Genomic DNA, 26,272 nt, shown 5'->3' on the forward strand with positions numbered 1-26,272 from the left:
AGATCCAAGTTAGCTGAATCCAGAGCTAGTGAAATTATACCTAGATCCAAGTTAGCTGAATCCAGAGCTAGTGAAATTATACCTAGATCCAAGTTAGCTGAATCCAGAGCTAGTGAAATTATACCTAGATCCAAGTTAGCTGAATCCAGAGCTAGTGAAATTATACCTAGATCCAAGTTAGCTGAATCCAGAGCTTGTGAAATTATACCTAGATCCAAGGTGGCTGAATCCAGAGCTAGTGAAATTATACCTAGATCCAAGTTAGCTGAATCCAGAGCTAGTGAAATTATACCTAGATCCAAGTTAGCTGAATCCAGAGCTAGTGAAATTATACCTAGATCCAAGTTAGCTGAATCCAGAGCTAGTGAAATTATACCTAGATCCAAGTTAGCTGAATCCAGAGCTAGTGAAATTATACCTAGATCCAAGTTAGCTGAATCCAGAGCTTGTGAAATTATACCTAGATCCAAGGTGGCTGAATCCAGAGCTAGTGAAATTATACCTAGATCCAAGTTAGCTGAATCCAGAGCTAGTGAAATTATACCTAGATCCAAGTTAGCTGAATCCAGAGCTAGTGAAATTATACCTAGATCCAAGTTAGCTGAATCCAGAGCTTGTGAAATTATACCTAGATCCAAGGTGGCTGAATCCAGAGCTAGTGAAATTATACCTAGATCCAAGTTAGCTGAATCCAGAGCTTGTGAAATTATACCTAGATCCAAGGTGGCTGAATCCAGAGCTAGTGAAATTATACCTAGATCCAAGTTAGCTGAATCCAGAGCTAGTGAAATTATACCTAGATCCAAGTTAGCTGAATCCAGAGCTAGTGAAATTATACCTAGATCCAAGTTAGCTGAATCCAGAGCTAGTGAAATTATACCTAGATCCAAGTTAGCTGAATCCAGAGCTTGTGAAATTATACCTAGATCCAAGGTGGCTGAATCCAGAGCTAGTGAAATTATACCTAGATCCAAGTTAGCTGAATCCAGAGCTAGTGAAATTATACCTAGATCCAAGTTAGCTGAATCCAGAGCTAGTGAAATTATACCTAGATCCAAGTTAGCTGAATCCAGAGCTTGTGAAATTATACCTAGATCCAAGGTGGCTGAATCCAGAGCTAGTGAAATTATACCTAGATCCAAGTTAGCTGAATCCAGAGCTTGTGAAATTATACCTAGATCCAAGGTGGCTGAATCCAGAGCTAGTGAAATTATACCTAGATCCAAGTTAGCTGAATCCAGAGCTTGTGAAATTATACATAGATCCAAGTTGGCTGAACTAGAAATATAAATATTAGCTGGCTACTCACTAGCCCGTGGGCTTGTGCTTGAGAGATTGAGACCGGTGTTCATTTTCTAGAATACCTGCTACATTATTAGTGAATGTGCATTATGCATGGTTCTGGGAATTTTTATAGACAAACCTGAAAGCCAGATCAGTGATAATAAAAGAAAATAAAGCAGGTACAACTATTTTGACAAAATAATGTAATGATTAGTGGGTCTTATGGTTGTGGAAGGAATATATTCCGCCTCGGTATAATTACACAAACTCTGAATTCATGAAATTATTTGACTGTTTTAAATGCAGTGGATTTGACCTTTAATGGTACAACAAAGTTTATTCAGAGATGTTTTTTTCTTCTTTTAGATATATATATAGTGAATCGCTTATAAGAGAGGTGAGGGGTGGAGACGGGGTAAGTCCTGGGGCTGGCCCATGGGGGTGTGGGGGAAAGAGGGGTAACTGTATAGTCCGGCTGAACTGGAGCCCATGCCCAAAGCAAGCCTACACTGAGAAGGGAGAACCAGGAAGAGAGGGGTGGTTAATACAGGCCTGACAAACAGGTAGGAAGAGATTGATTACTGCTCAGGAACAAATGAATAAGTCCACAGTAGTGATGATGAGAGGAGGGAAGGAGAACAGCTGAACAAAAACAAGTGATCAATACAAAAAAGAACGAGAAAGAAACTGATAGAGACACTTCCCCTAGAAACAGACTTACAGGGAACCACCCCCTCCCCTCTTCATTTGACCCAGGAGAGGCTGAGGCAGCGGGCGATGAAGGCGTACGTGTCGGCCACCTCCTGGATGACCTTGCTGGTGGGCTTTCCGGCGCCGTGGCCCGACTTTGTGTCCACGTGGATGAACAGTGGATTGCTCTGACCCGACCAGCGGCCCACCACGTGCTGCAGCGTGGCGATGTACTTCAGGGAGTGTAGGGGGACCACGCGGTCATCGTGGTCACCCGTGAGGAGGAGGACAGCAGGGTACTGGACGCCCTCGCACTCGGGCACGCGTATGTTGTGGAGCGGGGAGTACCTGGAGGGAGAAGAGGAGATTTCTACAGGGACGATGATCGTCCACCACGGACAGAATTCTACAGGGACGATGATGTACGGTAAAACTATTGTGTACAGGTTTTAATACACCAAACATGAACAAATAGATACTAGAGGTCGACCAATTAATCTGAATGGCAGATTAATTAGGGCCGATTTCAAGTTTTCATAACAATGGGAAATCTGTATTTTTTTTTTTTACACCTTTATTTAACTCGGCAAGTTAGTTAAGAACACATTCTTATTTTCAATGATGGCCTAGGAACGGTGGGTTAACTGCCTTCTTCAGGGGCAGAATGACAGATTTTTACCTTGTCAGCTCGGGGATTCAATATTGCAACCTTACGGTTAACTAGTCCAACGCTCTAACCATCTGCCTCACGAGGAGCCCGCATGTTATGCGAATGCAGTAAGAAGCCAAGGTAAGTTGCTAGCTAGCATTAAACTTATCTTATAAAAAACAAATCAATCATAATCACTAGTTATAACTACACATGGTTGATGATATTACTAGTTTATCTAGCGTGTCCTGCGTTCCATATAAAAAAGGACTGTTGTTGCTCCAACGTGTACCTAACCATAAACATCAATGCCTTTCTTAAAATCAATACACAGAAATACATATTTTTAAACCTGCATATTTAGCTAAAATAAATCCAGGTTAGCAGGCAATATTAACCAGGTGAAATTGTGTCACTTCTCTTGCGTTCATTGCACGTAGAGTCAGGGTATATGCAACAGTTTGGGCCGCCTGGCTCTTTGCAAACTAATTTGCCCGAATTTTACGTAATTATGACATAACATTGAAGGTTGTGCAATGTAACAGGAATATTTAGACTTATGGATCCCCCCCGTTAGATAAAATACGGAACGGTTCTGTATTTCACTGAAAGAATAAACGTTTCGTTTGAGATAATATGGTCGAATCCGGAAACTAATGACCTAAGGCTCGTATTTCTGTGTGTTATAATTAAGTCTATGATTTAATTATAACACACAGAAATACGAGGCTTGATAGAGCAGTCTGACAGAGATGGTAGGCACCAGCAGGCTCGTAAGCATTCATTCAAACAGCACTTTCGTGCGGTTTGCCAGCAGCTCGTCGCTGTGCTTCAAGCATTGAGCTGTTTATGACTTCAAGCCTATCAACTCCCAAGATTAGGCTGGTGTAACCGATGTGAAATGGCTAGCTAGTTAGCGAGGTGCGCGCTAATAGCGTTTCAAACGTCACTCGCTCTGAGACTTGGAGTAGTTGTTCCCCTTGCTCTGCATGCGTAATGCTACTTCGAGGGTGGCTGTTGTCGATGTGTTCCTGGTTCGAGCCCAGGTAGGAGCGAGGAGAGGGATGGAAGCTATACTGTTACACTGGCAATACTAAAGTGCCTATAAAAACATCCAATAGTCAAAGGTATATGAAATACAAATCGTATAGAGAGAAATAGTCCAATAATTCCTATAACTACAACCTAAAACTTCTTACCTGGGAATATTGAAGACTCATTTTAAAAGGAACCACCAGCTTTCATATGTTCTCATGTTCTGAGCAAGGAAGTTAAACGTTAGCTTTCTTACATGGCACATTTTGCACTTTTACTTTCTTCTTCAACACTTTGTTTTTGCATTATTTAAACCAAATTGAACATGTTTCATTATTTATTTGAGACTAAATAGATTTTTATTGATGTATTATATTAAGTTAAAATATGTTTTCATTCAGTATTGTTGTAATCGTCATTATTACAAATACATTTTAAAAAGCGGCCGATTAAATCGGTATCGGCTTTTTTGGTCCTCCAATAAATCGGTATCGGCTTTTTTGGTCCTCCAATAAATCGGTATCGGCGGTGAAAAATCATAATCGGTCGACCTCTAATAGATATAGTGCAATCCTCAATTATTCACACACCTTGACTTTTCCACATTGTTACTTCACAGCCTTATTCTCAAATTGTTTTTTGTTTTTTAAAGTTAATCAATCTACACACAATAGCCCATAATGACAAAGCAAAAACAGTTTATACATTTTTGCAAATGTATTGAAAATAAAAAAAACTTAAATATTACATTTGCATAAGTATTCAGACCCATTACTCAGGACTTTGTTGAAGCACCTTTGGCAGCGACTGCAGCCTCGAGTCTTCTTGGGTATGACGCTACAAGCTTGGCACACACCTGTATTTGGGGAGTTTCTCCCATTTTTCTCTGCAGATTCTCTGAAGCTCTGTCAGGTTGGATGGGGAGCAACGCTGCACAGCTATTTTCAGGTCTCTCCAGAGATGTTCGATCGGTTTCAAGTCCGGGCTCTGGCTGGGCCACTCAAGGACATTCAGACACCTGTCCCGAAGCCATTTCTGCATTGTCTTGGCTGTGTGCTTAGGGTCGTTGTCCAGTTGGATGGTGAACCTTCTAGGCAGGTTTTCATCAAGGATCTCTTTGTACTTTTCTCCGTTCATCTTTCTCTCGATTCTGACTAGATTCCAAGTACCTGCCGCTGAAAAACATCCCCATAGCATGATGCTGCCACCACCATGCTTCACCGTAGGGATGGTGCGAGGTTCCTCCAGACATGACGCTTGGCATTCAGGCCAAAGAGTTCAATCTTGGTTGTTACCAGATAATCTTGTTCCTCATGGTTTTTATTTGCCTTTTGGCAAACTCCAAGCGGGCTGTCAAGTGCATTTTAGGAGTAGCTTCCGTCTGGCCACTCTACCATAAATGCCTGATTGGTGGAATGCTGCAGAGATGGTTGTCCTTCTGGAATTTTCTCCCATGTCCACAGAGGAACTCTGTCAGAGTGACCATCAGGTTCTTGGTCACCTCCCTGACCAAGGCCCTTCTTCCCCGATTGCTCAGTCTGGCCAGGCGGCCAGCTCTAGGAAGAGTATTGGGGGTTCCAACCTTGTTCCATTTAAGAATTATGGAGGCCACTGTGTTCTTGGACTTTAAATGCTGCAGAACTTTTTTGGTACCCTTCCCCAGATCTGTGCCTCGACACAATCATGTCTCGGCGCTCACAACCAATTCCTTCAACCTCATGGCTTGATTTTTGCTCTGACATCCACTGTCAACTGCGGGACCTTATGTAGACAGGTGTGCGCCTTTCAAAATCATGTCCAATCAATTTAATTTACCACATGTGGACTCCAATCAAGTTGTAGAAACATCAAGGATGATCAATGGAAAATGGATGCACCTGAGCTCAATTTCGAGTCTCATAAGGTCTGAATATTTATGTAAATAAGGTGTCTTTATTTTTAATACATTTGCAAAAAATTCTAAACCTGTTTTCACTTTGTCATTATAGGGTATTGTGATGTCATTATGGGGTATTGTGATGTCATTATGAGGTATTGTGTGTAGATTGATGAGGACATGTTTTATTTAATACATTTTACAATAAGGCTGTAACGTAACAAAATGTGGAAAAAGTCCAGGGGTCTGAATACTTTCTGAATGCACTGTATGTCAAATAGCTGCACTTGACGTTTGCACTTTTGGGATTACACTAAATCAAGCGATCACAACTTAACATGCATTTGACGCGGTTCTGGAATACTGAAAGATTAATGTTAATATCCCAAACAGCCTAACTGTAGCCAGGTTCCAGATTTGTTTGTGCTGTGTAGCGAACACCTATGGTTACTGGCATGACAACCACCATAGAAGTTGGCTACAAAGCTAAATTGATCTGGAACCAGGCTAGGCTTAGGGAAGTGTAGCACTAGCACCCACTTGATGAGCCAGTCAAACTGCTCCTTGACCTCACAGCAGCCGAAGTCAGTGGTCCAGGCGTGGCCGATGGTGAACTTGTGGAACTTGAGCATGTCCATGACGCCCACCTGGGCCACGGCACAGCCAAACAGCTCTGGCCGCTGGTTCACACACGCCGCTGGGAGGGCAGAGGGCGTTACAGATATATACACACGTTAGCAGGCAGCGAGAGACACAGACACACACAGGTGAGGAGATAAACACACAAAGACAGAGTAAGACAAAACCGCTGTATATACAGACAGACATTCGGATGTCAACAAAACTGTCTTAGGAACGTGTCAGGGTTGGGTTTTCAGGTCAATGACTAAAAGCATCAACAAGAAAAAGTGATGCCATCGTTCCGCAACGTACCTACGAGCAGGCCCCCGTTGGACCCTCCGTTGATGGTGAGTTTGGAGGGGGACGAGTAGCCCTCCTTGATGAGGTACTCTGCTGCACACTGGAAGTCTGTGAAGCAGTTTTGCTTTTTGGCCAGCATACCCGCTGGAGAAAAACACACAGAGAGAGATCAATGTGAGTGTGAGTGAATAAAACACACAGAGGGATTTGAGTTGAGAGAGGTTGTGTGTGTTACTTTTGGAGAGATTGGAAACCCAAATTGGTCTACACGGACAAGTTCTGGCCTGCTTTAGATCTTATCTGTCGGAAAGACATCAGTTTGTCTCTGTGAATGGTTTGTCCTCTGACAAATCAACTGAAAATTTCGGTGTTCCTCAAGGTTCCGTTTTAGGACCACTATTGTTTTCACTATATATTTTACCTCTTGGGGATGTCATTCGAAAACATAATGTTAACTTTCACTAATATGCGGATGACACACAGCTGTACACTCAGCCCCACATTTGCCCTCGCTAGAAGCCTGTGTTTCAGACATAAGGAAGTGGATGGCTGCAAACTTTCTACTTTTAAACTCGGACAAAACAGAGATGCTTGTTCTAGGTCCCAAGAAACAAAGATATCTTCTGTTGAATCTGACAATTAATCTTGATGGTTGTACAGTCGTCTCAAATAAAACTGAAGGACCTCGGCGTTACTCTGGACCCTGATCTCTCTTTTGACAAACATATCAAGACTGTTTCAAGGACAGCTTTTTTCCATCTATGTAACATTACAAAAATCAGAAACTTTCTGTCCAAAAATGATGCAGAAAAAATAATCCATGCTTTTGTTACTTCTAGGTTAGACTACTGCAATGCTCTACTTTCCGGCTACCCGGATAAAGCACTAAAAAACTTCAGTTAGTGCTAAATACAGCTGCTAGTATCCTGACTAGAACCCCAAAATTTGATCATATTACTCCAGTGCTAGCCTCCCTACACTGACTTCCTGTTAAGGCAAGGGCTGATTTCAAGGTTTTACTGCTAACCTACAAAGCATTACATGGGCTTGCTCCTACACTATCTTTCCAATTTGGTCCTGCCGTACATACCTACACGTACGCTACGGTCACAAGACGCAGGCCTCCTAATTGTCCCTAGAATTTCTAAGCAAACAGCTGGAGGCAGGGCTTTCTCGTATAGCTCCATTTTTATGGAATGGTCCGCCTACCCATGTGAGAGACACAGACTCGGTCTCAACCTTTAAGTCTTTACTGAAGACTCATCTCTTCAGTAGGTCATATGATTGAGTGTAGTCTGGCCCAGGAGTGTGAAGGTGAACGGAAAGGCTCTGGAGCAACGAACCGCCCTTACTGTCTCTGTCTGGCCGGTTCCCCTCTCTCCACGGGGATTCTCTGCCTCTAACCCTATTACAGGGGCTGAGTCACTGGCTTACTGGTGCTCTTCCATGCCGTCCCTAGGAGGGGTGCGTCACTTGAGTGGGTTGAGTCGCTGACGTGGTCTTCCTGTCTGGGTTGGCGCCCCCCTTGGGTTGTGCCGTGGCGGAGATCTTTGTGGGCTATACTCGGCCTTGTCTCAGGATGGTAAGTTGGTGGTTGAAGGTATCCCTCTAGTAGTGTGGGGGCTGTGCTTTGGCAAAGTGGGTGGGGTTATATCCTGCCTGTTTGGCCCTGTCCGGGGGTATCATCGGATGGGGCCACAGTGTCTCCTGACCCCTCCTGTCTCAGCCTCCAGTATTTATGCTGCAGTAGTTTGTGTCGGGGGGCTAGGGTCAGTCTGTTATATCTGGAGTATTTCTCCTGTCTTATCCGGTGTCCTGTGTGAATTTAAGTATGCTCTCTCTAATTCTCTCTTTCTTTCTTTCTCGGAGGACCTGAGCCCTAGGGCTATGCCTCAGGACTACCTGGCATGATGACTACTTGCTGTCCCCAGTCCACCTGGCCGTGCTGCTGCTCCACTTTCAATTGTTCTGCCTGCGGCTATGGAACCCTGACCTGTTCACCGGATGTGCTACCTGTCCCAGACCTGCTGTTTTCAAATTTCTAGAGACAGCAGGAGCGGTAGAGATACTCTCAATGATCGGCTATGAAAAGCCAACTGACATTTACTCCTGAGGTGCTGACTTGTTGCACCCTCGACAACTACTGTGATTATTATTATTTGACCATGCTGGTCATCTATGAACATTTGAACATCTTGGCCATGTTCTGTTATAATCTCCACCTGGCACAGCCAGAAGAGGACTGGCCACCCCTCATAGCCTGGTTCCTCTCTAGGTGTCTTCCTAGGTTTTGACCTTTCTAGGGAGTTTTTCCTAGCCACCGTGCTTCTACACCTGCATTACTTGCTGTTTGGGGTTTTAGGCTGGGTTTCTGTACAGCACTTTGATATATCAGCTGATGGAAGAAGGGCTATATAAATACATTTGATTTGTTACCTTTGTGCCAGGTCTCTCCGTACTCCCCCCCTCCTCTGATGTTGGCCACAGCCAGGACTCCTCCCATGTGTCGGACAAAGATCAGCCGTGATACACTGGGAAACAACATTTAACATCACCTTACATCCTTTCCTCAGTCTGACCATCACCTTACATCCTTTCCTCAGTCTGACCATCACCTTACATCCTTTCCTCAGTCTGACCATCACCTTACATCCTTTCCTCAGTCTGACCATCACCTTACATCCTTTCCTCAGTCTGACCATCACCTTACATCCTTTCCTCAGTCTGACCATCACCTTACATCCTTTCCTCAGTCTGACCATCACCTTACATCCTTTCCTCAGTCTGACCATCACCTTACATCCTTTCCTCAGTCTGACCATCACCTTACATCCTTTCCTCAGTCTGACCATCACCTCACTTCCTTTCCTCAGTCTGACCATCACCTTACATCCTTTACTCAGTCCAAACAAGTCCAGGTAGATACAAAGCATGTAGAAGAGCCAAGACAAGATAGTCATTTGAAATGGTGCTATATGTAACAATTGGGCCTGCAAATAATGTTATCTTAAATAGCCCTAAAAGTCAAATGATATACAGTGCCATCCATAATTATTGGGACAGTGAAGTATTTTTGTTGTTGTTGGGCTCTGTACTCCAGCACTTTGCACTTTAACCTCAGTCATTGTATCACTTCAAATCCAGACTGTCAGCGTTATTGTATTTTCATTCCTATCGGGTGAACTGTTAAGAAATTACATCACTTTTGTACATTGTCCCCCCTCCCAATTTATATGTTTTAAAGTAGTCAAAAGCTTAGTATTTTGTCCCATATTCGTAGCCAGCTATGATTCCATAAAGCTTGTGAGGTTGGTATGTCTTAGGGGTATGATATTTGTGCATCTAACTTCCTCACTATTCACGATTTATTCAGGATTATCAGTCATCTTGGTAGCATCCACATTACTGTAGAAGTGTTAAGAAGCAAAATATATTCTTATTTACAATAAAAGGGACTCCAAAATTACACAATACATTGTTTCCCATTCATTTCTATTGGACACAAAATAATCTGAAATACAACCAAAACAAACAGCAAATCCATCCAACAAGTTTGTAGAGTCACAAGCTTGATGTGATCATTGTGTGCTAGGAGTATGGGACCAAATACCAAACTTTTGACTACTTTAATACACAAGTGAATTTGTCCCATTACTTTTGGGCCCCTAAAATGGGGGGACTGGGTACAACAAATGCTGTAATTGTTAAACAGTTCACTCGATATGGATGAAAATACCCTCAAATTAAAGCTGACTGTCTGTATTTTAACCTCATAGTAATTGTATCACTTCAAAATCCAAAGTGCTGGAGTACAGAGCCAAAAGAAGAAGACAAATATTCACTGTCCCAATAATTACGAAGACCACTGTGTGTATAGCAGTAAACAAGTACACTTTCATGAGGAAATTAAAATAAAAAAAATCAGGTGGCGGTACCTGTAGCTGAGGGTGGGACCTGGTGGTGGTACCTGTAGCTGGGGGTGGGACCTGGTGGTGGTACCTGTAGCTGGGGGTGGGACCTGGTGGTGGTACCTGTAGCTGGTACCTGTAGCTGGGGGTGGGACCTGGTGGTGGTACCTGTAGCTGGGGGTGGGACCTGGTGGTGGTACCTGTAGCTGGGGGTGGGACCTGGTGGTGGTACCTGTAGCTGGTACCTGTAGCTGGGGGTGGGACCTGGTGGTGGTACCTGTAGCTGGGGGTGGGACCTGGTGGTGGTACCTGTAGCTGGGGGTGGGACCTGGTGGTGGTACCTGTAGCTGGGGGTGGGACCTGGTGGTGGTACCTGTAGCTGGTGGTGGTACCTGTAGCTGGTGGTGGGACCTGGTGGTGGTACCAGTAGCTGGGGGTGGGACCTGGTGGTGGTACATGTAGCTGGGGGTGGGACCTGGTGGTGGTACATGTAGCTGGGGGTGGGACCTGGTGGTGGTACATGTAGCTGGGGGTGGGACCTGGTGGTGGTACATGTAGCTGGGGGTGGGACCTGGTGGTGGTACCTGTAGCTGGGGGTGGGACCTGGTGGTGGTACCTGTAGCTGGGGGTGGGACCTGGTGGTGGTACCTGTAGCTGGGGGTGGGACCTGGTGGTGGTACCTGTAGCTGGGGGTGGGACCTGGTGGTGGTACATGTAGCTGGGGGTGGGACCTGGTGGTGGTACATGTAGCTGGGGGTGGGACCTGGTGGTGGTACATGGAGCTGGGGGTGGGACCTGGTGGTGGTACCTGTAGCTGGGGGTGGGACCTGGTGGTGGTACCTGTAGCTGGGGGTGGGACCTGGTGGTGGTACATGTAGCTGGGGGTGGGACCTGGTGGTGGTACATGTAGCTGGGGGTGGGACCTGGTGGTGGTACATGGAGCTGGGGGTGGGACCTGGTGGTGGTACCTGTAGCTGGGGGTGGGACCTGGTGGTGGTACCTGTAGCTGGGGGTGGGACCTGGTGGTGGTACATGTAGCTGGGGGTGGGACCTGGTGGTGGTACCTGTAGCTGGGACCAGGTGGTGGTACCTGTAGCTGGGGACGAGACCTGGTGGTGGTACCTGTAGCTGGGGGTGGGACCTGGTGGTGGTACCTGTAGCTGGGGGTGGGACCTGGTGGTGGTACATGTAGCTGGGGGTGGGACCTGGTGGTAGCTGGGGACGGGACCTGGTGGTGGTACCTGTAGCTGGGGACGGGACCAGGTGGTGGTACCTGTAGCTGGGGACGGGACCAGGTGGTGGTACCTGTAGCTGGGGACGGGACCTGGTGGTGGTACCTGTAGCTGTGGAAGTGACCTGGTGGTGGTACCTGTAGCTGTGGAAGTGACCTGGTGGTGGTACCTGTAGCTGGGGAAGTGACCTGGTGGTGGTACCTGTAGCTGGGGAAGTGACCTGGTGGTGGTACCTGTAGCTGTGGAAGTGACCTGGTGGTGGTACCTGTAGCTGTGGAAGTGACCTGGTGGTGGTCCCTGTAGCTGTGGAAGTGACCTGGTGGTGGTACCTGTAGCTGTGGAAGTGACCTGGTGGTGGTACCTGTAGCTGTGGAAGTGACCTGGTGGTGGTCCCTGTAGCTGTGGAAGTGACCTGGTGGTGGTCCCTGTAGCTGTGGAAGTGACCTGGTGGTGGTCCCTGTAGCTGGGGAAGTGAGCTGGTGGTGGTCCCTGTAGCTGGGGAAGTGAGCTGGTGGTGGTCCCTGTAGCTGGGGAAGTGACCTGGTGGTGGTCCCTGTAGCTGGGGAAGTGACCTGGTGGTGGTCCCTGTAGCTGGGGAAGTGACCTGGTGGTGGTCCCTGTAGCTGTGGAAGTGACCTGGTGGTGGTCCCTGTAGCTGTGGAAGTGACCTGGTGGTGGTCCCTGTAGCTGTGGAAGTGACCTGGTGGTGGTCCCTGTAGCTGTGGAAGTGACCTGGTGGTGGTCCCTGTAGCTGGGGAAGTGACCTGGTGGTGGTCCCTGTAGCTGGGGAAGTGACCTGGTGGTGGTCCCTGTAGCTGGGGAAGTGACCTGGTGGTGGTCCCTGTAGCTGGGGAAGTGACCTGGTGGTGGTCCCTGTAGCTGGGGAAGTGACCTGGTGGTGGTACCTGTAGCTGGGAGTGATTGAGATGTTGAACCCTCCGTAGCCGTAGAGGAAGGCAGGGTGAGAGCCGTCTAGCTTCAGGCCCTTCTTATGGACGATGAACATGGGGATCTCTGTGCCGTCCTTACTAGGGTAGAATACCTGGACACAGACACAGGGGCTTGTTGGTGTGAAAACACATACATGGTATCAGTCAATTCTGGTGGTTTGTATTAGTATAGATAACCATCTAAATAAAGAAGACCTTTTAGGAGAGGTGCTGAACAACAGAAGATGAAACTATACATAAGAAAAATCTATTGGCATACTCATCACTCCTTCCTGTCGATATATTTGACCAATGTTTCATCTTTAGCCTAAAAATTGGTCAAATATATCCCCCGCAAGGACAGATGAGGGTGCAACTTTCTTTTTCATTTGTAAGGGATGCGTGTACACTGAGTGTACAAAACATTAGGAACACCTGCTCTTTCCATGGCATAGACTGACCAGGTGAATCCAGGTGAAAGATATGATCCCTTATTGACGTCACTTGTTAAATCCACTTCAATCAGTGTAGATGAAGAGGAGGAGACAGGTTAAAGAAGGATTTGTAAGCCTCGAGACAACTGAGACATGGATTGTGTATGTCTGCCATTCAGAGGGTGAATAGGCAAGACAAAAGGGCCTTTGAACAGGGTATGGTAGTAGGTGCCAGGCACACCGGTGTGTGTCAAGAACTGCAATGCTGCTGGGTTTTTCATGCTCAATAGTTTCCGGTGTGTATCAAGAATGGTCCACCACCCAAAGGACATCCAGCCAACATGACGACAGTGGGAAGCGTTAGAGTCAACATGGGCCAGCATCCCTGTGGAACACTTGACACCTTGTACAGTCCATGCCCCGACAAATTCAGAACACTTTAAAAGCCTCAAAGGATAAGATAATCCAACTTTTAAAACAAGTTATTTTTGTCTAGTTACAGCAGTCAACTAGCTAGGTAGCTGTTTAGTTTTCTAGAGCGTTCACTAATTTGTTGGTAAACAATTAACAAGCTAATTGACTACCACACGTTCTTGTCAAACTGTCAACGGAGTAGCCAGTAAGAAACGAGATATGCCGAATAACAGTCTACAAACCACTTGAGGGAAAATAAATCTAATTTGACTGTTCAGATAAGTCACGTTACCAAGAATCAGATTAGTATCTGATTTCAAGCCACCTACAAAGGTGGTTTGAAATATCTGATTCCAAGTGCTTTTTGGCTGTTCAGAATGCAGGGGGGAAAAGAACAGATTCGAACATGCCATTTATTTATTTGAGTCACTTGTAGGTATCTTACCTGAGTGGTTTGGTAGTCGGAGGGGTCAAAGCCTTTGACGGTGACCTCGCGGAACACGTGGGGCTGCAGGGGCTCCTTGGTCAGGTCACAGTGGTAGATGATGGCTGGACAACAGAACAAAGACAGGGAGAGGACAGGTCATTGACTTGTCACTGTTTCACTGCAGTATGATAGAAGATCCATACGGACTCCTGCAAGAACCTGTATGAGACTGTCTGATAGCATGAGCTATACCTGGCGGCGGGAAAGAGGTGAAGTTGTTGAAAGTCTGAGTGAGTGTGTGTGCGTGTGCATTTGTGAATGCATGTGTGTGTGTGTGTGTGTGTGCCCATGCCAGCATTCGTGTATCCACGTCTCCCTCTAATTCCCTCTCGCGTCCGTCCGGTGAAGTCCACCACAGAGTGTGTGTGTGCTCTGATACCGCACGTCTCTGTCCCCGACAACGCACGTCTCTGTCCCCGACAACGCACGTCTCTGTCCCCGACAACGCACGTCTCTGTCCCCGACAACGCACGTCTCTGTCCCCGACAACGCACGTCTCTGTCCCCGACAACGCACGTCTCTGTCCCCGACAACGCACGTCTCTGTCCCCGACAACGCACGTCTCTGTCCCCGACAACGCACGTCTGTCTTTGATACCACACGTCTGTCTTTGATACCACACGTCTGTCTCTGATACCTGGCGACAGGAAGGAGGTGAAGTAGTAGAAGATCTCAGAGTCTCTCTTGCGTCCGGTGAAGCCCACCACAGAGCCCACGTCCAGAGAGAAGGTCCTGAGCTCCTCCCCCGAGCTCAGACGGTACATCTTCAGCACGTTCTTCACGTCGTGCAGGAAACACACAGAGGAGGTTGTTGTAGGTACAGGTGGCAAACACTAGAGAGGGGGAGCGCAAGACGGGGTTTAGTCCATCTAAAAGTTTAAAAACCACAATCACCTACACAGAGTATTCATAGACAGAATAGGGAGGTTATTTCCTGTTAGGATCTGTTTTAAACCAACTGTAAATATAAACTGTTACAGAGCCTTCAGGAAGTATTCACACCCCCTCGACTTACTCCACATTTCGTTGTGTTACAGCCTGAATTCAAAAAGGTATTCAATCCAAATCTCCCCCATCTACACACAATACCCCATAATGACTAAATGAAGACATGGTTTTAGAAATGTTATTGAAAATTAAATACAGAAATATCTCATTTACATAAGTATTCACACACGAGTCAATACTTTGCAGAAGCACCTTTGGCAGCGATTACAGCTTTGAGTCGTCTTGGGTATGTCTGCATCAGCTTTGAGTCGTCTTGGGTATGTCTGCATCAGCTTTGAGTCGTCTTGGGTATGTCTGCATCAGCTTTGAGTCGTCTTGGGTATGTCTGCATCAGCTTTGAGTCGTCTTGGGTATGTCTGCATCAGCTTTGCACATCTGGATTTGGGGATTTTCTTCCGCTCATCCTTGCAGATTTTTTCAAGCTCTTAAATTAGATGGGGAGCGATGGTGAACATCAATCTTAAAGTCTTTTTACAGATTTTCAAGTCTTGGCATTGGCTGGGCCACAAAGACTTTCACAGTCTTGTTATGAAGCCTGTATGCTTGGGGTCATTGTCCTGTTGGAACGTAAATCTTCACCGCAGTCTAAGGTTGTTTGCACTCTGAAGCAGGTTCTCATCAAGGATTTGGCTCCATTCACCACCATGCTTCACAATAGGGATGGTGTTAGACAGGCGAGGTGCTGTGCCTGTTGTCCTCCAGAGCGGGTTGCATTTAGGCCAAATAGTTTCCTTTTTTTTATCCCTTTAGACCACAGGATGTTTTGCCTTATGCTCAGTCTTTCACGTGCCTTTTTGCAAACTCCAGGCATGCCGTCATGTGCCTTTCTCAGGAGTGGCTTCCATCTGGTCACTCTCCCATAAAGTCCAGATAGGTGAAGTGCTGTAGAGACTGTTGTCTTTCTGGCAGGTTCTCCCATCTCAGCCAAGGAACTCTGTAGTTCTGTCAGAGTGTTCATCAGGTTGTTGGTCACCTCCCTGACCAAGGTCCTTCTTGCCCGGTTGCTCAGTTTGGAGCTGGCCGTCCGACCAGGCAGTTCCATATTTTTTTCATTCCCCAATGATGTGCTCTTGAAAACACTCTAGACATCGTTTTATACCCTCAACACAATTCTCTCTCGAGATCTATGGACAGTCCCTTGGACTTCATGGTATAGATTCTGCTCTGACATGCACTGTCAACTGTGAGACCTTATATAGCCAGGTGTTTTCTTTCTAAATCATGCCCAAACATTAATTGGTCACAGGTGGACTCCAATCAAGATGTAGTGACATTTGGATGATCAAAAGAAATTGGATGCACATGAGATGAATTTGGAGTGCATAGCAAAGGGGTGTGAATACTTATGTCAATGAGATATTTATGCATTTCATTTTCAATAAATTAGCAATAAATGTATAAATGTTTTCCCTTTGTTATTATGAGGTATTGTGTGTAGATGGGTGAAAAAATACATTTGGATTTCAGCCTGTAACCACAAAATGTGTAAGAAGTCAAGGGGTATGAATCTTTTCTGAAGGCTCTGCATGTCTTCACTGTTTGCTCCTACTGCCAAAAAGTGATTATCTAAATTATCACGAAAAGTGATTACCAAATGTTTTAAAAAACATCACTTATTGAGAGCAGAAAACAGCGGACATTACTTTTTCCTTTTTAGTGGATATTCTTGTTGTTGAGCTATAAAGTTAGCATATTATGTTGGTAAAACCATCTCCTTTCATTCAGTCTGTGACCTACCGATGACGTCCTTGTCATGCTGGGGGATGAGCTCCTTCCAGTTGGCCTGGGCGGGCTGGGCGAAATCGATGTTGATGAGACGGTAACGCGGGGCCAACAGGTTGGTCTTGAAGGTGAACACCGTGCCCTCGTTGGTCACATACTCGTACTCCGCATCAAAGTTGTCTATCAGCTTCACCCACGGCAACAGGCCTGGAGGGGAGAGAGATAACTTGGCATCTTCAACTAAGCTACAGTCAACTAAACAAATACTCTAAGGCAACACATGGGGAGGGCCAACCGAGACATCGACAACGCAAGACATTGACAACACGAGACAGTCACAACACAATACATTCACAACTAGGGCTGTTACGGTGACCGTATTACCGCCAAACAGGCAGTCACAAGTCATGAAGGCAGTCAAATTCCACGTGACCGTTTAGTCACGGTAATTAGGCTTCTCCAAGCTCTGATGCTGCTGATGGTCATTAGTAGCCTACCAAACTTGCTAACTGCCTGGTACTCAGCACTCTATTGTCCCTCTAATCACTCTGACATCGATGAAAATGTTGTTGTTTTTTACCTTTATTTATCTAGACAAGTCAGTTAAGGACAAATTCCTATTTTCAATGACGGCCTAGGAACAGTGGGTTAACTGCCTTTGTTCAGGGGCAGAACGACAGATTTTTACCTTGTCAACTCGGAGATTTGATCTTGTAACCTTTCGGTTACTAGTCCAACACTCTAACCACTAGGCTACCTGCCGCCACCGAAAATCTGATCAAACACTTCAAGCATGAGCTCATGTTGCGCAACATTTTTATAGACTATACAATTGTGTGAGAAAACAGAGATAGCTGATGGGATGCTATTTTTAATGGAGGCTTTCTATAGGCTAAGCCTTCTATATTGATTTATCAACTTTCCTAATATTAAGCACATTGCTTATCTTCACAACAGGAGTATTGCCTACCTGGCTTGCATGAAAATGAACCACGGGAAAAACGTCCTCCATTTGCTATTTAAGTGCATAGATGACATTAATTATTTTCCGCTGCCTCTGTTTCGAGGCATGATAATGGTCCATTCTATTTTTTTCTCCCCAATTTCATGGTATCCAATTGGTAATTACAGTCTTGTCCCATCGTTGCAACTCCCGTACGGACTCTGGAGAGGCGAAGGTCGAGAGCCGTGCATCCTCCGAAACACAACCAAGCCGCACTGCTTCTTGACATAATGCCCGCTTAACCTGGAAGTCAGCCGCACCAATGTGTCGGAGGAAACACTGTACACCTGGCGACTGTGTCAGAGTACATTGCGCCCGGCCCGCCACAGGAGTCGCTAGAGCGCGATGGGACAAGAACATAAAGTTCCAAACCCTCCCCTAACCCGGACAACGCTGGACCAATTGTGCACTGCGCTGCCCCAAGGGTCTCCCGGTCGCTGCCGGCTGCGACAGAGCCTGGACTCGAACCAGGATCTCGTGGCACAGCTAGCACTGCGATGCAGTCCCTTAGACCACTGCGTCACTCGGGAGGCCCCGATGCCACAGAATTCTAAGCAAATCTTGTCTGCTAAATGAACTAGTGTAGCCTACAGCCATTTGGCATAGCCAGACCTAACATAAGGACAACTCAGAGTATGCTATTCTGTTCTTCTGAAATAGACTACATTTTCTTCATATCATGTTTCTTTAGACCTGTTTAAAATAATGGATTTATTAGACTTTTTAAAATGTAGATGTTCCAAAGGTCTGTAGAAGCCAGGAGTTGCTAAATGTGATAATGTTAATTAACAGTCAATTACCATGAGACCGCCAGTTATTTGCTTGACAATCTCCGGCTGCCGAAATGTCATGATCGCCACAGCCCTATTCACAACACAAGACATTGACAATACAAGACATTCACAATCGATAGTGGATGTTCTTGATAACATATCAAGTTAAAGCCCTACAACAAATATGGTGGCCGGTCAGTGGATGGTGATTATGCGTTAAGGAGACTAAAGAGAAAGACTGATCTGATTAGGTTGTGGTGTGCATGGTACCTGTGATACCCTGAGGAGTGGTTTGAAGGTCACAGTACCACAGCCGGTTGACCGGGTCACAGCCCTCCCTGATGGACAGCAGTACGTAGCGCCCGTCATCTGACACCTGGAGTGAGATCACACACGGACACCTTTCAGAATGCTAATACAACACTGTGCCGCTAGCGCTAATCAACCAGAAACCTACACTGATGACTAGAGGCATTATGACACGATAATCAGGATTCTAAATATCAGGGACATAAGACAAGAACTACAAGTCAGATTCTGTGCTGTCCACTTCCCTCTATGGACATAAAGGGAGAGGACTGGTGTAACACAGATGGTGGAAACTCACTCACGAGTACAGACTTCAGGAGAACGATAGATATTAGGATACATGCTATGTCTCCTCAAAAGGGTACTTGGACTAAAGTTAAGAACCATTTCTGCATTGTCTAAGAGATATGAGACAGTCAAGTCCCGGTCTGTTTAGTGTCTAGCCAAGTCCAGCAGCGTACCTCGACCCCACTCATCCACTTAGGGTGGTCGGGGAACTCTGCACACAGGCAGTCCTGAGACTGGGGGGTCCCCAACACGTGGAAGTAGAGCTTCTGGTGCAGGTTCGTGGACGTCTCAGTCCCTAGAGGAGAGAGACAGTAAGTAATGTGTTCATACATTTAACTAAAACATGAAATGGAACAAACTAGTTCCCCTCTAAATATCCAAACATCCCCTCACCGTCACTTTTGCCCTCCTGCTTGGGGTAGGAGTTGTAGAAGAGGCCCTTGCCGTCATGGGTCCAGGACATGCAGCTGAACTTGACCCTCTCCAGCCGGTCATGTAGGGCCACGGCCCCCTCCACCCGCAGGAAGCGCATCTCCACCCAATCAGAGCCGCTGGCGCTGGTGCCGTATGCCAGGTACTCGCCGTCCTCTGAGAATGCATAACCTTAGGGACACAAGTAGCGCATAGTCAGAGAAACCATTCACATTATTTACATTGTGAATAGTGTTGAATATATTCATTTATAATGCATTGTGAATAGTGTTGAATATGTTCATTTATAATGCATTGTGAATAGTGTTGAATATATTCATTTAGAATGCATTGTAAATATATTCATATTGCGTTTATATACACATCATTGGCAGGCTCTAGTAGCTACTGTATTTTAGTGCCAACACGAGCTGTACTGGCTTATAATTTTACTTTCCCTTTCACATGGTCCTTTCCAGCACGGTTCCAGCAACTGTGGTAGATGTCTAAACATGCCAGTGCAGCGTAAAGGGTGATACAGTATACTTGTAGATTCTAGGCTGTTCAGTACAGCAGAACGTGATGTCAGAAACACACGTGATGAAGGAAACCTTCATCTGTACAGTATTACAAACAAGACAATATTCTACATCATAATGAGCATTGCTTGACCATCTTTCCATCCCCCACCTCGTAAAGCGACAGTCCCGTCTTCAGAGAAAGTGTTTGGGTCCAGGAAGACCGTGGGCTCTGCCTCTAGACTCTCCTGAACATACATTACACTCTGGTTCTGGAGGCCCGTGTTGTAGAAATGGAAATACCTGCAGCGGGGGGGGGGGGGGGGGTAAAGTGTCAGCACAAAGCCAAGGAAATAAACTACCCAAAAGACAACAGTCTCCATCTTTAGAGGAAGGCTGTATTTTGGCTCATCCTCAATTAATCTTGCCTCAAGTCCTCTCTCCTTGCTTCCTTCTCAAAATGCATTGGACAAGAAGGTACACGAGGATGAAGCTTGGACCTCCCCCTCTACTACAGTTGAGAACAAGGCAGAGATATAGGATGTGAGGAACCACGGAAAGACAAATTGAGAAAAGTCCAAAACCTCCATGTACCGCCTCAAGTCTCCCTCTTTCTTTCATTCTCTCCCCCTCTCACCTGCTCCCCCTCTTGAAGGGGCAGCTGTATTTGGGGTAGTCGTAGAGCTCCGTCATGCGCTCCTTGAACAGGTCCCGCACCTCACAGCGCTCCAGGTAGGGCAGCGTCAGCTGGTTCTGAGCATTGACAAAAGCCTGGGAAGAAACACAAGACAAACTCAGCAAAAAAAGAAACGTCCCCTTTTCAGGACCCTGTCTTTCAAAGATATTTGGATTTTTACAAATTAACTTCACAGATCATTGTAAAGGGTTTAAACACTGTTTCCCATGCTTGTTCAATGAACCATAAACAATTAATGAACATGCACCTGTGGAACGGTCGTTAAGACACTAACAGCTTATAGACGGTAGGCAATTAAGGTCACAGTTATGAATACTTAGGACACTAAAGAGACCTTTCTACTGACTCTGAAAAACACCAAAATAAAGATGCCCAGGGTCCCTGTTCATCTGCGTGAATGTGCCTTAGGCATGCTGCAAGGAGGTATGAGGACTGCAGATGTGGCCAGGGCAATAAATTGCAATGTCCGTACTGTGAGACGCCTAAGACAGCGCTACAGGGAGACAGGACGGACAGCTGATCATCCTCGCAGTGGCAGACCACACGTAACAACACCTGCACAGGATTGGTACATCTGAACATCACACCTGCGGGACAGGTACAGGATGGCAACAACAACTGCCTGGGTTACACCAGGAACACGCAATCTCTCCATCAATGCTCAGGCTGTCCACAATAGGCTGAGAGGCTGAACTGAGGGCTTTTAGGCATGTTGTAAGGCAGGTTCTCACCAGACCTCACCGGCAACAATGTCGCCTATGGGCACAAACCCACCATTGCTGGACCAGACAGGAGTGGCAAAAAGTGCTCTTCACTGACAAGTCGCGGTTTTGTCTCACCAGGGGTGATGGTCGGATTCGCGTTTATCGTCGAAGGAATGAGCGTTACACCGAGGCCTGTACTCTGGAGGGGGATCGATTTGGAGGTGGAGGGTCCGTCATGGTCTGGGGCGGTGTGTCACAGCATTATCGGACTGAGCTTGTTGTCATTGCAGGCAACCTCATCGCTGTGCGTTACAGGGAAGACATCCTCCTCCCTCATGTGGTACCCTTCCTGCAGGCTCATCCTGACATGACCCTCCAGCATGACAATGCCACCAGCCACACTGCTTGTTCTGTGCAGTTCTCCTGCAAGAAAGGAATGTCAGTGTTCTGCCATGGCCAGCGAAGAGCCCGGATCTCAATCCCATTGAGCACGTCTGGGACCTGTTGGATCGGAGGGTGGGCTAGGGCCATTCCCCCCAGAAATGTCCTTGGAACTTGCAGGTGCCTTGGTGGAAGACTGGGGTAACATCTCACAGCAAGAACTGGCAAATCTGGTGCAGTCCACGAGGAGGAGATGCACTGCAGTACTTAATGCAGCTGGTGGCCACACCAGATACTGACTGTTACTTTTGATAATGACCCCCCCTTTGTTCAGGGACACATTATTCCATTTCTGTTAGTCACTTGTCTGTGGAACTTGTTCAGTTTATGTCTCAGTTGTTGAATCTTGTTATGTTCATACAAATATTTACATGTTAAGTTTGCTGAAAATGCCTCCCTACCAGAGTCTCTGGGTTCGCGCCCAGGCTCTGTCGCAGCCGGCCGCGACCGGGAGGTCCGTGGGGCGACGCACAATTGGCATAGCGTCGTCCGGGGTAGGGAGGGTTTGGCCGGTAGGGATATCCTTGTCTCATCGCGCTCCAGCGACTCCTGTGGCGGGCCGGGTGCAGTGCGCGCCAACCAAGGGGGGCAAGGTACACGGTGTTTCCTCCGACACATTGGTGCGGCTGGCTTCCGGGTTGGAGGCGCGCTGTGTTAAGAAGCAGTACGGCTGGTTGGGTTGTGCTTCGGAGGACGCATGGCTTTCGACCTTCGTCTCTCCCGTGCCCGTACGGGAGTTGTAGCGATGAGACAAGGTAGTAATTACTAGCGATTGGATACCACGAAAATTGGGGAGAAAATGGGATAAAAAAATAATATAAAAAAAATAAAAAATAAAAAAGTTTGCTGAAAATAAACACAGTTGACAGTGAGAGGATATTTATTTTCTGAGTTTATGAACACCACTGCAATGACCACTAACTCACAGAAGGTGGGGCTGGTTGCAACATCTACGCAGCTGATCCTAAAATAGGGGTCGCCTGATATGAAAATGGGGGATGTGAGAGAATTTCCAAAATCCTGGTAAAAAAATATATAATAATTGTTTTCGTCTCTCAAAATAATTTTAATGTGGTTAACATTAAAAACCTAATTGAAAATTATTCAAATATAAAAGTAAAAATTCAACCAGAGAGCACCCTTAGGTAGTGGGAAAAGGCCACTGTGAATGGCTCAGCCCACTACGCAAAGAAACCACAAACTATTGCAGAGACTGATATTACCGGCCGCAATTGATATGGTGAAAACAATGTGTGGGGAGGCAACGGCACAGAAACTCACATCAATACTTCTGTCAGATAACAATGTGAAACTAACAATTTATGCTATGGCTAGCAATCAAGAGGAAATGACTGAATGACTCAAAAACTCCCCTCTCCAAATGGATGTTAGCTGTGAGGGCCGAGATGCCCAAGCATTGACTTTTGTTCACTACAGGTGTTCTCTAAGAGGACATATTGTTCTGTCTCACAATTCCCGAGCATGAAACGGCACAGGGGATGTTCGGTGTGCTGCATGGCTATATTGACAAAAAACAGATTCCATGGGATTGAATGGTGGGCTTTTCCACAGATGGGTCTACATCTATGGCGAGACGGCGGGCAGGCCTCTGCATTCTAGTTATGAATGTGTCTCCCTCTGCCATATGGACGCATTGTATGATACACTCACTGAGCTAGAATGGATACACCGAAAGCAACCTGTGGAAAAAGAGCTGAGCGCAGAACTCGGAGATATGCAGCAGGTAACTTCGATTGTAAACTACATCGTGCACAAACTGTTCACAAAACTACTGTATGTGGAGATATGGGATCAGAGAAGGACAATGTTCTATTTCACACCGAGGCTTGGTGGTTATCAAGGGGGAGTGTTCAAAAGATTTTTTGAATTGAGAGAGGAACTGTTGTCATTCACAATGGATGTAAAAAAACAGACTGTTGACTTTGTGGAATGAAAATAAAATGTGTGTCTCCTTGCCTATGTAAGAAATATTTAGAAAGGGGGAAATACAAAATATTCTACATATGAGTGACCAAATCAGCAAAATTATTTGACTGTGATCCTGGCTCAGTTAACATGCCGGTGTAACAGTATAACTTTAAACCGTCCCCTCGCCCCGACACGGGCGCGAACCAGGGACCTTCTGCACACATCAACAACAGTCACCCACGAAGCGTCGTTACCCATCGCTCCACAAAAGCCGCGGCCCTTGCAGAGCAAGGGGCAACACTACTTCTAGGTTTCAGAGCAAGTGACGTAACTGATTGAAACGCTAGTAGCGCGTACCCGCTAACTGGCTAGCCATTTCACATCCGTTACACCGGTAAGTGAAACCTAACAGCTGATCGAGCTGTCATGTGGTCAAATGCTGCAGACCATGCATTCACGGGTCACTATGGAAGAGTTTTGGTTCCTGAGTCAAAGGGAATACTGTTCTGTCTCCCGCCGAGCATTAAAACTCATGGTACGCTGATTCAGTGCTCTCATCTGCATTAAAGACAAATATCGATCCAGGTTGGATGTGACAGGAGAGATTAGGGCGCACTGTCGACCAGGCATAAAGCACACCCATCTCATTAGTGGATGTGAGATAAGAGAAATTATGTCAGAATAATTTGCAATTGATTCTCATAGCCCCACCTTAAAGTATGTGATGGTGAGTTGAGAATACAATCAGAAATACTGTTAGAATGTTTTGCAATTGACTGTCATAGCCCCAATTAAAAAAGTTAACTTGTTGGCTGTTAATGACATAATTTTTCACATGGTTGGGTCACGAGAATTTTCATTTATCAAAATGGGGTCATGGGTCAAACAAGTTTTGGATCCACTGATCTATAGTGTCAGTAGTTCAGGGATCATCAACTTTTCATGAGCGAATGGTCAGGGACTGGAACATAATTACAAATCATTTGTAGACTGCAAGAAGCCCAAACAGATATAATAATTAACTAAAAATTATTATTATAAATTAAATTATTTCAAACCTTACTCACATTTATATACAATCACATATATAAATAAAATCACATAAATAAATACATTTGATTTGACATATCTTTATTATGTGCGGGAATACTTTGGAACAGATTTCCAAAATTAAAATCACTTGCAGTTGATTTGCTGGTATTTTTACCATCTTTTATGTCCAAAAATAAACACTGTTCTTTATATAATTTTTTGCTCAGAAGACTTGAGGGGGGCCAAATAAAATCACTGCCAGCTCGGGAATCCAGCAGCTGCCTATGTCAACGGTATGTTAAGACATTCTAGGTATATGCCGAGTTAGTGACTTGACTGTCCAATATTTGTTAGACAATACAGACATGGGTCTTTGTCCTTGATTGTGGGAAGGAGTTGACAGTGGCACACAATCCACATTGGCCAATTAACTTTATACCTAGATAATGGTGCTAATATTACATTTCATGTAAATTTCTGTCACCAAATGGACACTAAGAACTCCCAGACAAACGGGCTGGTAACGTTGCCACAACATTCCTTGAGCTAGTGGTGCTGAAATACACACCATATTTGGAGTGACATGACAGATAACATTTACCTGCGTCTTCTCACTGTCTGGGTCCTCCAGCCAACTGTACGGGTCAGGAATATTGTTGCCATGGTAGTCATCTGCCTGTCAGAAATAACCAGCCGGTGAAATCCTGAATGTGCGCCAGCAGTCAGCCAACAACTTTGATCATTCATCGTTTGCTGCTGGCTGTTATGTGATAACTAGCTAAGTTAAAATGACAAGCCTAGGCATGGCTAGCAGCTAACATGAAATAAAGCTAACAAAATCCTAGCTAGCTGGCTCATTCATTTGAGCTAGCTATCCTACAAGATAAGTTAGCGAACTCGGTTGATATGTGCATTTGTTAAAATAACGTTACTAGCTAAGTTATTTTAGTAGCCTCAAAGCTATCCAACTAAATAGAGGGCTAACTATCAAGTGCCGGTACATGACACGCTCACTGGGTTATAAAGAACAAGCTAGCTAGCAAGTGGCTAGCTCCTCACCATTTACTTGAAAGTGACATGTCTCGCTAGATAACAAGCTAGTTAGCGTGTTACTTACAACTGCCTCATCGCGGTAAGCATGTGGGTACTGGAAAGACATTTTAGAAGTGACTGTTCGGGATTCCGTAATAAGAAAAGTTGTGTAAAAGAATGAATGACTGGTTTTGTTATGACTTTCTGGATCCGAACAAACATCAACTTGAATGTTGAAGCTCTAGCCAGAATGGATTTGCTTATTTATGCTGCGTTCAAAACCAAGTGGAAATGTGGTATTTACCACATACGACTGGGAAAATTCAAGTAGAACGGCCCTCCAACTGGTAATTACTATGATCACTGAACTCCGACTTCTCCCACAGGCTAAACTCTGATGTTACCTACTAAGGATATGACCTCGATATCAACATTTTCGGAAATTAAATACAACAAAACATTATTTATAAAAGCCATCTATTAATATGGATTTGTTCACAAGCATGATATCTGTGCTTTTAGTTTATGGTAGACGCAGCTTGTTTT

The 26,272-nt window shown here is 45.6% G+C and overlaps 1 protein-coding gene across 1 annotated transcript; it reads right to left on the bottom strand.

Moving 5' to 3' along the window:
• Positions 1–1,067: 1,067 nt before the first annotated feature.
• prep (prolyl endopeptidase) lies at positions 1,068–25,966 on the bottom strand. The gene is given in 16 exon segments (XM_055873212.1): positions 1,068–2,322; positions 6,075–6,231; positions 6,468–6,599; positions 8,892–8,986; positions 12,501–12,637; positions 13,818–13,921; positions 14,497–14,660; positions 14,662–14,692; positions 16,605–16,796; positions 18,636–18,741; positions 19,136–19,257; positions 19,356–19,565; positions 20,064–20,194; positions 20,529–20,662; positions 25,296–25,370; positions 25,812–25,966. Coding segments are annotated over 16 exon segments (2,127 nt in total). The 5' UTR covers positions 25,854–25,966; the 3' UTR covers positions 1,068–2,027.
• Positions 25,967–26,272: the final 306 nt, after the last annotated feature.

The sequence above is a fragment of the Salvelinus fontinalis genome, chromosome 20, assembly GCF_029448725.1.
Source record: "Salvelinus fontinalis isolate EN_2023a chromosome 20, ASM2944872v1, whole genome shotgun sequence".
Lineage (NCBI taxonomy): Eukaryota > Metazoa > Chordata > Actinopteri > Salmoniformes > Salmonidae > Salvelinus > Salvelinus fontinalis.